At 38.4% G+C, this 17,176-nt stretch overlaps 1 protein-coding gene across 1 annotated transcript in view; it reads right to left on the bottom strand.

Annotated features, from left to right (window-relative positions):
• Nucleotides 1-968: 968 nt before the first annotated feature.
• Nucleotides 969-17,176, bottom strand: part of LOC117307316 — a 31,758-nt gene continuing 15,550 nt past the window's right edge. The window contains exon 5 of the mRNA XM_033792038.1: nucleotides 969-1,036. Coding sequence (XP_033647929.1) covers nucleotides 1,007-1,036 — 30 coding nt within the window. The 3' untranslated portion in view covers nucleotides 969-1,006. The remainder of the gene's footprint in view (nucleotides 1,037-17,176) is intronic.

Here is a 17,176-nt window from a genome sequence, read left to right as displayed (position 1 = left end):
CTCGACTGCAGGCATTAAACGAATTTAGCTCCCAACCATTAGGTCGGCTATGCATGCACAGTTGCACACGTATGGCCTGGTGATTGGCAAGATAGGGGCAGTTTACTAGCGGGCGTATTGATTACTGAAGAATGCGCAACATTATACATACGGAGGGACACTGACCGCGGCTTCATTTAAAATACATGGGATCTTTATCGGTTTGAAAAGTTGTGTTCTGAAAATTAATGTTTTATTCATACTGGCGTTGCCGCTGTACTGTCATGTACAATATTTTATTAGAAAGAATAAGAAAAAAATAGTTCATGAGATAGGTTTACGTTGTGAAATTATAATGTATCCCAAACAAACATGTATTACTTCTTAATTTTTATGCAAATTCGCCACCCCAACTCTTGGTAAAGGGCTATAACTGAAGGTAGGAAATGATACTCCCTTTTAAAATAGTCTAGATTTAAAGAGAAGGGAAACATGCATCAGGCAAGGAGTTCCAATACGTTTCAATACGTGAAATATACTTAGTTAATAATAGTATATACGGTAGTGATAGTACATTGAAAATTATTTTTCATGTACTCATATCTGCGATTTCTATACAAAGAAAGAAGACAGATTATATTTTAGTAATATGGACATATTCAATGAATCACTGATGTAGAATATTCAATAAAAAATACAGTTACCCAAAATTCTCCTCATACATTGATTCAAATAATTTTTACATTTTGAGTGAAGGGGAGCCTGATGTAGATTGTACCAGTAGGTGCTTCACGTTGACAGGTCCATTTAGCCTGACCTCTACGGCCTGACTGATCAAGTGATGGGGACCCAACATCAAGATGCACTGAGAGAATCTTGACGTTCACAAGTAGCATCAGAAAAGGTCACCTTGGCGTGATTACTGAGGGAAAAGTTGCCAAAATGAGTCAACATTTCTTGACACAAATCCAAATCCTGTGGTTACCACACTTGTCTCTCTGTTGTTAATCCACTTCACGACATTCCTTTATATGTTTTGTGCCTCACCCATGGACAGCTGTATGCAAATAAGGCATACAGAGTTGATGATCTATCTTAATATAATATGAATGATTATCTTGACATATAAAAAAAACAGGCAGATGGTACTTAAGCTGACATGAACTACAATCACATTAATCAGTGTTTATCTTGTATGCTCATCATGTACACAAATAACCACTGTACATCTCAATTATACAGGATTCTGCATTCAGCATGTTCAACGTTCAACATATGCATACCCCTCAATGGCAGATTTGAGCGCTGGGGTCCAAATGGTAATGAAACAAAAATAAATCCTCAAATAAGAAAATGTTCCTATTGGCTGATCATTCTACCAGCCTTGTGTGGTGTGTATAGATTCTGCCAATTTTAAAGTTTACAACTTATACATGATTGGTAAGGGAACAAAAAAAAAATTATTTAACTATTGTCTGAAAAATTACTGATAATGAATTTAAGAGTTCTAACTATTTTTTCTGTGACATGTTTACCTCTGAAATGAAGGTATATTCGAGGAAATTGTATCTGAAAACCTTTGGACATCTCAGATGAAGACAAACTCACAGCCCTACTCAGGAATATTGCTTTAAAAATTCCCTCCTGTTTAATGCATGTAATAACGAAAAGAAGAAAAAAACCCTAATTTGGAACCCATTATTTTGTAGAATTTTTTGTGTGTGGAAATATTGCATGACTGGTTACCTTTTGAAATTTAATACAATGCCCGCAGACAGCTTGACTTATTCATTACCTGAGTTAAACTAGGTGTCCTTGATTTAAAAAGACGCCAGTAAGTACTAATTAATTCACATTAATGGGCAACTAATTATCTCCCAGACTATGTGACTACAAAATAGCAGAGAGAATGTACAGCTACCATACATATAGTGGTTAATTAAAACATTACTACACACATTATGCCTTGCTCTGTGAGACATGAAGGGTGCATAACTTTTGTAAGGGGTGTCGAAACCAAGTAGCAAAATACATGTAGACTGCAAGTTTCCAATTCCATGTGTCATCCCTAATACTGGTTTCTCTCCAACCAAAAATATAAATTATGTCAAACGTCCAAAACTGTGGCACCACCCAACCATAATGATGGGCTGGCATCATAACTAAAACCCTCTTCTTTCCTTTTAGAAAACATATCAAGTTAACAACTTGCTGTTCGCGAAGATCCCATAAAATACCATGCCAATTTGGCACGTGGTCATTTCCGGTGTCCTCCCTTTTGAAGGATTAACAGAGATAAAGCTGGACTTTAAAACCAATCTTTAAAACCCAGCCACCTGGTCCAGAAGCTATATTTTTACAGTTCATGTATTTCCATCTCAATAGAATTACAAGTTAGCCACATGATCCAGCTATTTATTAGCAATTCCTGTGTTCCTTTCACAACCAATCATTACTTTATTCCAGCCAAGGTGTCAGAAATAATTTCACATTCCAGTGATTGAAGCCAAGAAAGGCTAGCCTTCCCCCCCCCCCCCGACACATGTCCCCCTCACAATGACCTGGCATGTGGGGGGGGGGGGGGTGGACAGCACGCCACACAAAAAAACACAATTTCCTGAATCAGATTGAAAACACGGTACCACTGGAATTACTTTAGAGTGTTTGTATAGCCCTTTGAACTGCCACGCGCCTGTAGGGTCTTATCTATGCACCACTAACTTCATTCACAAATGGACCTAACCCACCAAAGCGTACAGTCTTTTCATCTCAGTTTAGAGGCCTATCTATCCCTGTCCATTCTTTCTGGGCCCCTTTTCAGAGAGGTATAAGGGTCTGAACCACCTATGAAAATATGGGACAGCACCTGTATGTAAAAATATGGTAATGAGGTGATAACATGACTCAATTGGTATGGTTGGTTTACCTTCCTCTATGGTTGGCTGTAGTGGTGGTATCTCCGGTTGGGGGGTGGTCATGTATAGTTTGCCTTGGATCGGTCATGGAGAAAGAACTATCTCCATGGAACGGTCGAGTTGGTCTTTGAAAAGCGTGTGTAACCGTTTGTTATAAAATGCACATGAGTAAAAAGATGTCGTAAAGTAGAATACAATGATCCACACAAACATGCCTCGAAGTTGCACGGTTTTCCTTTTACCTCGTTGACTAACACGGTCGGCCATTTATGGGAGTCAAAATTTTGACTCCCATTACGGTCGGCCATTTATAGGAGTCAAAATTTTGACTCCCATAAATGGCCGACTGTGTTAGTTCGCACAGTGAAAGGAAAACCTCGCAATTTCGAGGCAACCTTGTGTGGATTATGGTATTCTACTTTTAAAACATCTTTCCAACCTTATGCTTTTTATAAAAAACGGTTACAAACGCTTTTTATAGACCAACTCGTCCGATCCAAGGCAACATGTTCCTTTAATTTACAGCATTGGCCACAACCTAAATTCCAGTTGTTTAATTATGAAATAATTATTATTGGAAAAACTGTTCAAAGTTAAGAACTCTGCTAGGGTAGAAACGGCATGCCATCATGCCATTAACATTTTTCGGAGTAAAGGTTAAGTCGGCACAAGGACTCCTAAACCTGTGTTTCTTTAGTACAATTGTAATAACTATGCAACTTCAAAATGAGCTTAGATTAAGGACCGATTTGTATTTTGTCTGTTGATATGGCCTGCACAATTTTTGATTTTAGTACAACACTTGCAATGTTATCTTGACTTAGAGGATGAAGCGACAGGGTAATATGTTCTGCTTCCTCGATCCCAAACATCTGGGAGCCTTTTCTTTGACCTTTCTTATAAACAGTATCAACATCTCACAATTTATGTGCATAAACGGTCAAACTCTGCTCTCCTAAAGTGGCTAAAGGGTAGTGTCATGTGTAAGTATCCAAAATTTAATGACCATAAATACCTGCGAAAGACACTGCAGCTGTTGATAGAATAGACTATTGAGAAAGGATTCCCTTCGAAAATATAGTTTGGATAAATTTTCACTCAAAAATGTTTGGAACTGAGAGATGATTGGTGCATGAATCCTTGTTATAGATTTCTGAAGGTTGGTGTCCATTCTTGAGGAATTGTATCTGTCTTTGTAACTTTGCCTATAAATCAGCATTACGATGTCAAAAACAATTTATGGCCCTACACAGGGTAGACTCTGTTGTGCACTCTAGGAACATGTACAGTTCACTAGACAAAGACACACTGCTGACCAAATCAAAATTTGGGTCCTAAACAAACTGCAAAATGTAATGTATCCAAATGATTTACCAGTTTCCATGATAAGGAAATAAATGATGGATGCAGACCACAATGCTTGAGAATGGCTCCCATGGGGGTGTTGTTGCAAGAGTTAATAATATCCATATTGTTCCTACATCTGCACTTTATGTTCACAAGTCCATAGGGAGTGCAGGTTTATGAGGTAAACTCAAAGTATCCCAATTAAGATGCCTTCTACCCTGATTTGAGCTGCTTCTTCTCCCAATGGGGGTATTAACAGTCCTCATTTGGGACATCCCTAGGGTAACACAAAATCACTGTTGTATCCTGTGAAAACATTTAGCCACAAAACACAATGCAGAACGATTATATTTTAATACATGTAGTAGGTAGACTTTCACTTTATCAACACTATAACTTTAAGCCACGGTGTTTTATCGACTGAGATTTTGATTAAAAGATACAGTACACTATCAATCAACTCTGCATGTATGAAAAAGTCCTATACAAGTTAATTCCCATAATTACAAAGCGTAACCTTGTTTACAACCAAAACAGGAATTTAAGCGTAACATGCGTCTGTAAGAATATTCACTAAGTAAGAGAGACTTCTACAGCCCCATGTTCCAGTGCAAAAGCCCCCCGGATGGACAACTTTATTAATAGATGGTACAGTAACATGAAATTCCCCAAGTCTACTATTTCCTGTTTTTCCAAGGAAAATTCTCACCGTTAGTGACCAACTGGTCATTAGGATTATCTCTTTGACTCTATTTATGGCGGGATTTAATGGACTACATGTAAAGTCATAAGTTTCAAAGCCTGTGCGTGTCAAGATTCATCACTGTTTTCAGATAGTAATGGATTCTCAACTACAGGAATACATAATATATCAAGTGGGCTTTAGTATACTGCTCGGCCATTTTGTTTAACCACAACGTTCCTCACTGTCTGCTCAATAATACACTTCACTTTGGGTACATAGTACTGGTTCAACACCACACGTATAGCTAATAAGAGCATGGCCTTCTGTATGAACTTTTTACCCCATAGCTTTTGTGATTGAAACTCATCTCATTCCCAAAAACAGCTGGCAAACGGCACACAATACAAAGTGCACAGTAACCAAAAAATGAGAGTGAAAAAGCTTGAACGTTGCACGGAACAACCCTTGATAAAAGAATCGGCACTTCATATTAATCACAGAACCTGACAAAAGATAATGGTGTTCATAGAATTTACACAATTCATTGGTCTACTATCCTTGGGATTATCCTTTCTTTTTCTTTTCTTTTTTAATATCGGGCAGAGGGATGGACAGGAACACTAAATTGATATTTTACACCGTGTTTTTTTTTTTAGACACTCATAATCATATAATTTTGTTTGCCCATATTCGTATTTAGTACTATATCTACTAGAAAATGGCAGCATCACAAGTCTCATTTTGACCTTGGAGCCCCTTTCTTAAAGACATCCAACACAGAGTTGAAGGCAGAGGATCTATATGCACTCTGAAGATACTGGAAGACTTTGAGTTGAGGTAATGAGAGACAAGACTAATCAAGAATGCCTCTCCCATGAGCCAAACCACCTCCTTGATCATCTAGACAGACAAGACTAATCAAGAATGCCTCTCCCATGAGCCAAACCACCTCCTTGATCATCTAGACAGTGCGTGTTTTTGTTATTTTACCTACATGCTGGAACTGTCATGGCTCATCTGACCAGCTATGTCTGATACATTCTTAGCATCTGTGGGAGTCTATAGCCCTCATCTTGTTTGTTTCATGCTGGAGGACAGTCAGTGCCCGGGACTACTCTCACAAACACTCTCTCACTGTATTTAGACTGTGTATGTATGAAGTGTAAGGATTCTTGGAAAAATTGCCACGGCTATTCAGATTTGTGTGTATGGTACACATCTCCAAGTGCAAACTGACAAAACTTTGCATCTTATTACACATTCCTAAATCAATAAACTCTCACAACAAGCTCTGTGATGTACATAAGACGTCCTATTACACAATGTTATTTTGATTGCATTCTACACTGAAGAAATATTATCTGATTTACATGCACATGTTGCTGTTGCTGGAATAAATATATTTTAAAGTTCCTTTTATGATAAGATCAGGCTAGTTTAATTGCTTTTAAAAGCATCTTATTTAGCCTTCAACTGCCTTGGAGCAGGCTTTGACCTGGAGTACATGTAGTATGAGTTCATAATTGATGAGTGCTTTGTAGGCAATTCCTTATTAATTACATTATTATTACAGTAAATGTCATGTCAATACACATTGTCATGCACTTGTACATCCCATTAGGTCTGTTCCTTACACAAATGTCAAACTCTAATACAAAAATTTAAAACGTATTTAAAGGGCGATTCAGATTGCATACAGTTTTGCGAGAAATTTCCAGTGAAGGTTATGAAAACACTTGCCACTTTTGGCAAACCTAATCAACACCTATTCAATCAAAGTTCAGCACGAACCAAAGAGAGGAGCCACAGCGTGTACACAGAAGCAGCAACTTAAATGTCACAAATATGCGTCCCCCTTATAGATCCCCAATTGAATCCACCTGCCTCTGTTCACACATTTTATCATGAGCTGTAATTGGTTTCCCTGGGTGTCAACTTCAAATAGGATCTGCATCATAGGGGGACAAACACCTCAAATTGGCGATACACCCGCAGAGTGCCAAGTGCTGATGTAGGAATGGTCAGCAGCAGCAGCATCATCACCGGCCCAGGCCCAAAGACAAAGTAATTTCCTTCTCGATCCATCCATCATCGTGGGCTCCTCAGTTTATTGAACCGTGTGGGAAACTGGATAGCCATGAGAGATAGCAAGAGGAGGGTTGCTATGAATGATTGCGTTTGAAACCCACCCCCTTACTCCTATCCATAAAAAGCAGGGCTGTGATCAAATTGACACTGGTTTGATTGCAATGCATTGATGTCATTATAACTGCTATTAGGATGGGGGGGTGTTATATTCTCCATCATCATGGTGGACCCATCATTCATGGCTGTTGTCATCAGCAGACAATGACAACAGGAGTAAGTGAGTGAAGGGTCCCCTGTGGAAAACACTGAGCTTTCCTGTGCTGCTTCAAGTACTCAATAATTGAGGGGGATCTTCTGTTCTCAAACCACAGATTTCTAACAAAACAAAAAAAAGCCATTGGGGAAGACAAATCATGAAAATATCTCAGATGCCTTTGTACAAAACTGCATATTTTTTTGTTGAAAATAAAAAAAATCTTCCGACTGCTTTCTTTGAAATCCGACTGAAACACACATGACTGTTTGGAACAACACCCATTTATAGTTATATTTTTAAATATTACCTATAAATGGTCATTATAAATGGCGTCTCGGTTAAAATTGTGCTCTGACAGATTACAAAATTTTAACGAGAGGCTAGAGATTTGTAAATTTGTCCCCCACTTTCATGAGGACTCTTAACTAAATATTGGAAAATGGGTACATCATAAAAAAATTAATTTAACCTTGGAGCTCCTTTTTTATTATTAAGAGCAACCAATAACAAAAACCATTCATAGAACATTCAACTACATTTTTTAGTGCAGAAAATCGTAGCTTGTGCAAGAATTAATAAACTTGTCAGTCTTTCACAATAGAGACATTCCTACCATCTGCTTCAAAGATGCCAATCATTATTAGAGGAATTTTGATATAAGATATCAACACAATTGTAAGTGATACCGCTCCAGTCACTATGCATATTTTTGTCTCTGTGTGTAACGAATCCATACAACATGTGCCAGTAGAACATGGATTGACATTTGAATAATCTTTGTACACAAGAGCCCATCTGCTCTATCTGTGAGTGTGTAAGAGCAGGAGTGATCAAAGGCCAATTAAAGGTGTGTACAAATTAAACTTCCAATTCAAACACTGTTCCCGTGCACTCAGCACATGTTTTGTGGTCTCTCTGCGCTATGGATGTACTATGCTCCTTTGTAAACAACCCTTTAAAAATAAACTAAAAGTTAATTTAAAATTAGCTGACATGATATCCAGGCACTGTTGAAATTCCTCCTGGATTGCGACCTTGGTTGAATCAAAGACATACAGCGAGGACAACACAACATCAATTCCCAATAATGCACTTCGCTTTGAAGTCAGCAGCAATGCAATTTGATCTTGTGAACTCTGTTAATGAGTTCTGAGATATTTTAATTAAGTAGTGACTGGTTGCAATCACGGCATCATTGATGAGGAGTCGGTGGGAACCGACCAACACAGAGAGCTGGACATTCTTCCAATGTGGTGTTGAGAGAACACTGAATGCATCTCATTCCCCCCAAGGGGCTTCCAGGAGACCCACATACTGCACCGAGGATGAGCCGATCTGCATCCAAGAGGAAGACAGACTTAGCGGCATAGGATTCAGTGACCAAGAAGGACCAATTTAGAAGTACAAAGCCCCTATCCAGACAGTCCAATTGCATCATGTTTTACCCACAAGATGTTTGTCTTGATGGCAGCTGCCAAAGAACATTAAGCTCTCCTTAGCCAGGAATGGTTTCAATTTCCCCAAGTGCCATTTTTTTTTTCCTCCTTGCATCATTCCAAATCGCATAGCCCCTTGAGATATTTGTCGAGCGGAGGTGAGAGTTATGCTGAAAGTACATTATGTCCTGGAACCCATCACGAATTATGTCATGATACGGAACTGCCGAAACAGTGAGCAGTTACATTCAAACTGATCGATTCCATTAGCGGACATTTTGTATCTCATAAAATGTAAACAACAGTTTCAGGCAGCTGACATTGCTTAGTCCCTCAAGATCGAACAGCCTCGACATGAGCTTGATTTGGCAGGCATCAAGGGGTGGTCAAGGAATGTACGCCAAATTTTGAAACACTTCTGCAATGAGGAAACTTTACTCCTATTTGGTGATCAGTTATTCTGTTTTACATTCAGAAGGAGAGTTTGAGAAAATAAGACGAAGTTCAAATGTGTTTAGATCATCTATTCCCATGAGATATCAATCTCTTTTTAAGTCTCAAACACACGCAGTATATGATAAAATACCTGTTATATGACAAATCAGTATTGGCAGCAGTTAATGTTCATTAGTGTACAACTGTACATGCACTTGTGTCTTCGGAACACTTCATTCGTTAATTTTTGTCATATCCTAGAGCGTTTCTTGTTGGACATGTTGAACAAGGAATTTTAACATAGATATCACGTAATCGAAACATAGCAAGATGCTACACAGTACTTTTAAATTCAATTAAAATAAACCCCTCATGTTGAGATTACACAAGACTTTTCCGACAAAGGAAATCCATCTGAATGCCTAACACATGATGTTTTTCCTCCCGACAAAGAAAATCTCCCACTATGCTAACAGCAAGTAAATCTTAGAAGAATCTTGACCTGTGCATTGATAACAAGTGAATACATCAAAGAATTTGCATTTAATTTGCTCCATTTATTCCAATACTTAGTTTGGTAATGCACTCACCGGAGTGCAGAGTTCTGCATCCTCAGGGATTGTGTACTTTCCAGCAAGGGTCAAACGAAGGCAGATCACTTCATACAACTCACCCTCCCTCACACTGTCACAGCGTTTCCTTACAGTGTAACATGCAGGGAGGCATGTTCCTCTGTGATATTTTTTTCACACTTTTTTTTCCCCCGTTTCTTTTTCTATGCCATGGTGAATGTCTGTGTGGTTGAGTTTTCAGCCTCAATGGGTGCACTTTTCGTCCTTTATTAAGCTGACTTGCGCCTCTTGTGGATTGATTTCAGAAGCATGGACAGGGACAGCTGCGATTGAAATCAAATGTTCCCTCATTGAGAAGCCAGTCATTACGCTCGGGGATGGACCCTATGCTTGGTTTATCACAAATAGCCCCCAAATAATGCACCTTTTCTTTTCATCTTCCCCTCACACTGAAGCATTCAAGTGAATTTTTGTTTTCCCTGGATATTCCCTGCATCAACCATGAATGCTATTTTAGTTTTGTTTTTTAGGGTAGAGTTTTCCCCGGAGTCAAGGAACTCTGCATTAAGGTATTACAATTTCATTGAAACTGCACAAATAAAAAAACTTTGAATAAAGAAAGGAATTAGGCACTTACTTCTCGATTCACTTAATCGTCCCCTGACAACAATGTGCCTCAACATATGTATACTTATTCCCCAAAATGGTCAAGGTTTAAAGCTTTATAAATATAGATGGAGTGACTAATATCAGTTTACTGGTGCAAATCCACAGGATTAGATTAAGTGGTTTTTATGTTTACAATAGGACCTTTGAGAGGTCATGAGTTTAGTGTGCAAATAAAAAATAATGAGAATAATAAAACTGAAAACTGCTTACCAACCAAAATGACCTATAAAATTGTACAAATGCATACAAATTGTTGATGGCCTGATGTTTCAGCCCTATCAAAGTCTTTCTCAAAAGGCCTTCGAAGACTCTGCTAGGGTCGAAACAGACCTATTTTTAAAACAATTTTTTTTTTCCAATGAAAATATTGCACAATTTGTCTGTTCATAGTGACAAATAATTTCATGCCTTTGACCTTCCATATTACATTATATATCCTCTGTACTTTTACCCTAGTGTCCGAAACAAATTCATCCAATTGTGTGCTTATGCTCCTCTTTGTCTTATGAAAACTTATCTGACCACTACTAAAAATAATTTTGAAAGGGGCTGTGATTTCATAACCAAACAAATGCAATCACCACAACAAACACAAACTTAATCTACGCCAGGTTGCAATTTGTTTTTGTTGCATGCCGTTGTTGCTGTAATGGCCCAAGAGTACCGGTTATTGTGCTGAAATGGCAAGGGTTGTGTGTACATAAATCTCATCCGTACGCAACTTATTTTCCTTCCAGCTCAATGTTGTCCATTAGATTCAGCTTAATTCAGAACTGAAAGGTTGCACAGGGCGCAGAGCAGACTTCTAATTGAATTGTTCAACTTCCAATGAATAGCAGAAGATACAAAAAATGTAATGTACACAATTAAAAGAAATTCTTCTTTCACAGTGTAACTAAAGATGTTTGGACAGGAAGTTCCCTCATTGAAAATTGTCCAAAGAATTTGCTTTAGGCCACAGATCACAGTCTCTTACTCAGGATATGGATTAAATATAGCAGAAGGTCACCTGATAAGGTCAGTCTCTAGGGAACATCAGTTGATTTTATTTTTTAAATCTAAAGGAAAGGATTTTAGGCTATTTAAAGAGAAAGTTGTACACATTGGTTTTTGGGACCCCAAGATGTACATTGTACAATACAGGGAGCGATTTCATCCACAAATTTTGCATTTATAGCAAAACATTTTGACTGAGCAGATTTTGTGCACAGTGAATGCTGTAGCAAATGATGATTTTTAAGTAGCAATTGGTAAGTTTTGCCATGGAGGAAGAAAATGGTTTTGCATAGCATTATGCTTTAATATAATGCCATGCTATACATGAGGATATCATTCACTGCTGCATTGTAGGACCTACATGTACATGTGCATGTGGATGATGCGGTGGGGTCCTTCTAAAAATGTGTATTTTGAGCTCTGTTACAAATTCTCTTTGTTTCAAGCCTGGAATGTTACCTCAGGAGGGTTAGGCCTTAAAAGCAACACTTCAGTGTCAATGGGAAACATTTGATGGGGCACCCTGAAATGCCAAGACAAGAGCAACAGATCAGGCCATGGCCTCCAGATAATTCCTTTCATTTTCCTTCTTCAATTTTGAGTACGTTTTGGCGACCCCAACCAAAGCCCAACCAACTCAACAAGTTGGTTACCGGTTGGTCTGAACAGCGTCGTCACCGCGCTCAACAGAACAAGCGAAAATGCTCAACCAATAACAAATGTTTCTGGTTAGGGTCGCCAAACCGCACTCTTTGTTTAATGCAAATGTCTTGCTAACTGCCCACATATGGCTTAAAGGGGTTTACCCATTCAGTTAAATTTGTCATGATTCTTATTTATCATGTGGACAAACCTTACTATTCTCAGTAGCAGCTAAGCGAAATACTACAGAAAAAGTCTTCTTACTAATTAATACTAAAGCTCCCGTACAACTCAAAAATCACCATTTGCAATTCAATAATATTGAGCGTTCAGTGCACACAAAACTTCACTCAAACTATTTGACAATGCAATAAAAAAAGTAATTCCCTGCTCTTACTGCATCCTTCCTCCATTATTTAACCTGATAAATTTGAGTAATAAGCGACCTTCCATCCAAATACCACATTTACATGTACAGTGTAGCTAAACATGATGTAAATGTTCTTGAAGTTCAGCCAAACTTGTTTTGGTCAATAACAATGGTGTTTACGACCTTACACCTTTCCTGTAATGTTGAAGGCCCCTTCCACTTTACATTAATTCCTTTCCTTTCTCAACCCATCAGTCATCAACTGTTTGATCCAAGAGTCTTGACTCTTCCCTTGGGCCACTATTAAGGCCAAGGTGACCCGAGCCATTCACCTGAATACACAATGTCCCCCCTGGTAAACTCCAAGGCAGAAATCCTAATCAGCGTAGGGACCATCTAATTCCCTCAGATAATCACCAGAGTTTCCAGCACTTCCAGGGAAAATGCAATTTGCCTTTCTTTTCAACCCCAAATCTCTGATGACAGTGGAAGAAGCATTCAATAAAAGGATGCTGCCGATTTCAGGCTCAGCAGGACTGCTCAATGCACATACCTTGAGGGGCGTTGCATTAATATGTAAACTAGAAAATGTTTGTTAAGTGAGGCAAAAGAAGTTTTCATGTTAGAACACTTAGCAGTATCGCATTCCAAGTCAGTAATTGTCCAACATGGAAATCATCCTTTTTAGTAGAAAGATTTGAGTACAAAGACATGCACTATAATAGTTCACAAAATACTCTTAAATGAAAATGAGCATGCGATGAGAGTGCTGTCCAATGTACATGAGCCTTTTGTACACAGTGTACACGAGTACATGTAGGCCCATTCATGATGAATTATTGTTCATGATACACCGTGCACGTGCACGTACATGTAGTTCAATCATGGAGCTGTACATATTTCCATGATGAAAGTTGTGCTTTATATTGAAATCAAATCTCAAGATATGCAGTTTTTTAATGCAATTCCTGAGTCTTTAGCTTGAGTGGTGCAATGTGTATGGAAAGTTTTGATACCAAATCTCATTGTGTGACTGCCAGTGCTTTGTTCACCTTTCGCTATGGTTTACCTCCGATCATTGGTGGTGCTACAGAAAATGAATACGGGCAACATTTTAATACTAATGGAGACCAAAACACTTATCCTTTTAGAACTTCAATGAGATGGCAGCATACAGACAAAGCACAAGACACCGATTGATCCTTAACAGTAATAAACATGAGACCAGTATTTGTTGTACTTTGTAGTTCAACCTTGGTTTTAGATTGCCCCATGCCTCTTCAATTTGTTTCACAGGCCATCATCCATCATTCTCTTGTTCTGAATACAAAAATTTATAATGCAATTATGTTTGTGTGCTTGTGCTAGTGTGGGGAAACAACATCAGTTGTCAATTACCTAGAATTGCCGTGGAAGCAGATAAAGTGATCATGAAATGAATCTCTCACGGACCCTTAACTTGCTTGAAATGCGAATGGATATTATTATAGTATGCAGATGCACGCGCAAATCATGCTGGTGAGTAGGCCTATGGCCTGGTGGCGATGCCATGACCCAATTTCTGGTCAGTGTGGCTCGGGCTGAAATTGATGCCGCCAGGAGCAACTGTCAATAGCTAGCTGGACACTATGATAGGAATCTACCAAATTGGAAGCTGCATACATTATACTGGGAAGGAACGGCTTTGACAACATGCCGCTGAATCATTCAGTAGATGACAGAGATTTTGCTGTGGGTGTCAAATTGCTGAGTATCAACTTGTCAATTTTCTAATGAAACATGCAAGCCATGCACACAATCTCTGTACAGAATGGCACAGTGCAGTTTCTATAATGTACACAGGTTTACTGTACTAAAGTTTAACTTCTTCTGCTCACTACCCAGACAGTGTCTGTTCATCCCATTTACTGTGCCATGCTTGGTACCCTAAGATTCTCCCCCCAACAAAGAGAATTTCAGGAATCACACTCTTCAAAGAAAGCAACTTCAGTTTTAAAGCACTGTGTGCTTCTCTTCCATGAGATGTGTGTTCACACACAAAGCAGGGTCAAAAACACATGGACAGTTCGTGAACTGATTATCATTCCAGGTGATTAGAATATCAAACTAGCTTGAAATCAAATCACTGTCTGTGAAATTATCTGCGGTACAAAGTGCTCTTGTTTAAAGGCCAGAGGTAAAACAAGGTTTTTCTGAATTCTCTTCAGTGGAAGAAGTGAACGAGGAAAATTCCTTTTAACAGCTGCACACTCTGCAATTTTTTACCGATTAAAACTTCTTGCTCTTAATTCTTACATTTCGTTGTAAAACCAGTAATCAAATATTATGAGTAGTTTTTGTATGCTCTACTATGAGTAAAATTTAATTTTTTTTATTCAGGCCTGTATGTATAGCTTACATTATTTGGCAGACTGAATCGCTTAGGAAACTTTCCGTATAACCCTGCCACCACTATTTCACTCGTTTTTACAAAAAGGAAATATCTCATTTTGAGTATAAAATTCTAGTTTATTTCATAACAAACAAAAAATTTGTGGCAGGAAAAGGAAACTTTTTATCCTTTGGTTCAACTTTAACATGGAAAGTTTTTCCCCTCCTTAACCACTGTGACCACTCATTAACCAAACACAGGTCTGATCTTATTAACACAAAAAAAACATTAGTAAGTACTGAGTACACATCAAGGAAGTGAGAAATGTCACCAGGTATAATGGCTGGCATGCTGCTACTGCTGTACACTGCACCACAATAATGACAGGATGGAAGGGGGGGGCACCCTGGAATCAAACAGTACATGAGACAGGAGATAAGAGCTTACTGGGACAGATGTGGGTCCATTGTGAGGTCACACCACAAAAGGGAATTATTTAAAGAGCAGTGTGTACACATACTGTACATCTACAACGGCCAGTACAACTTTGTTTTTCTTTGGTAACCTCATGTTTTTGTTGTACATGTACAAAACAAATGCCATTTACACGATTCACTTATGTTTTGTAATGTAGGCTACTTTAAAGAACTATAAAACCCATAGAAAAAGACTAGGTAAAATTTTGCACAATAAACTGGCATTAACTGGCGTAAACTTTGCATTTTAGCAAAAAGAGAGGCAAATGTCTAAGCACACAAAAATAATTTGTTTTTTCCCCCTGTGTTCAATTGCATTCAAAAAGAACAAAAACCTCATTTGCTGAAAGGTTCCACTCATTGATGAACAGTTACATGTTATTATAATTTCGGTGGAATGACATGCCAACTTAAAACCAATTCCTTGAAAATGTTTTGCATGAAGTGTCCACCAAAGTCCTAAAATTTCTCATGCTTTAAACAAAGTTTTCCATGTAAAAAAAGTCCCAGGATAAATGGTATGGATCGGTTGGCCGGCATTGTGTTACAAGCAATAATCTGCAAACCACTTAGTGTAAAGGATCATGATCCGTGTCCCACTTTCAATTTAGTCCGTGGATTCCAAATCATCAACACAATGTACAAATGTTGCGTGAATTTTACCAATATGCGTTTGGAAAAACACATTAGCACTCATCAACAATTTCCAGGAGAGGCAACGTTACCAATCAATGCTTTTTCTGTAAAATATTGATCACCAAGTCTCTTCTAAAGTTCTAGTTTTCCCTCTGAAGAAATAAAACTGTAAACAGGGCCACAGTAGTTCCTTGACAGTTGTCAAGACCCCCAGAGCTTTAGAGGGAAAACAAAATGATTTCATCAAAACACTGTCTGAGTCTACATAATTTGTAACCAAGCACCAGGATTGGATCAATGCAACCTTTTGGGGATGCCCCTCTGGAACTTTGCCAATTTTGCCAAAGTTGGCTCCTTTCCAAAGGATTTATTTTTAAAAGAACTTGTGTATTGTGTACGTACATACAGAAATTTGACTAAAGAAACCTGTAAGGTTATGGGGTTGTACACATAAGCAGTTTTCATAATATCAGCCTGTACTATGGACTATTTTTCTAAAATAAACAAAACAGACAAAAAGACACTGTAATTCTTAACAGAAGGCTATATGTTACACCTCAATAAAATACATGTAATGCACCACTCCTACTGTGGTCTACATGTACTGTAAGTAGGGTCTAAATGCATAGAGCATGCTTGCTCTGTGGCATGTGGTCTATGGTTTCAAAGGGGAAAAATGTGTTTGTTACCATATGCATGTAGGCAGCCTACATGTCTGTAAATGCATACACATGTACAAACTGCAATATCTGCCTGGCTAAATTTGTGCAAGCACTTGCACAATAGATTGAGATATTTTTGATTGCATATATCGATGCGATCATGATGCAACTTGCTCCAACTCCAACCCTTGCTCCAACCATGATGTACACCATATAATATGATATAGTGCATAAAAAATATTGTACATTGTTAGTACGCATGTATAATGGTGCACTATGGTACTACAGTGTATGATGCATATACATGTACATGCACATGAACAGTGCATGTGTATCAAATTCTGCATGTCCTTTTACTTTCGGTACAGGTCAGGTGGACTATTTGTGGATAGCAAAACAATCTCTTTGTCTGTTAGAGCATGGTGTTATGAGTGATGGATCTATATTCGTGTACATGTAACTGTTGTTAGAACAGCATCCAAAATGGAGTGTCAAAATTTGTAAATCTGCAGTAAAGCTTGTACAAAACCATGGAGGTAGGGGAGGCCCAGGGTCATGATAGGGTGTCTTCAACTCTCGATGGGTCTATCATCATGTGTGGACTCCAGACTTATCCATAGAGACCCTCCACAACCTGATGA

This window comes from Asterias rubens, chromosome 1 (assembly GCF_902459465.1).
Source record: "Asterias rubens chromosome 1, eAstRub1.3, whole genome shotgun sequence".
Classification (NCBI taxonomy): Eukaryota; Metazoa; Echinodermata; class Asteroidea; order Forcipulatida; family Asteriidae; genus Asterias; species Asterias rubens.
Note: the sequence above shows the minus strand (reverse complement) of the source record. Positions and strands in the feature narration are given on the sequence as shown.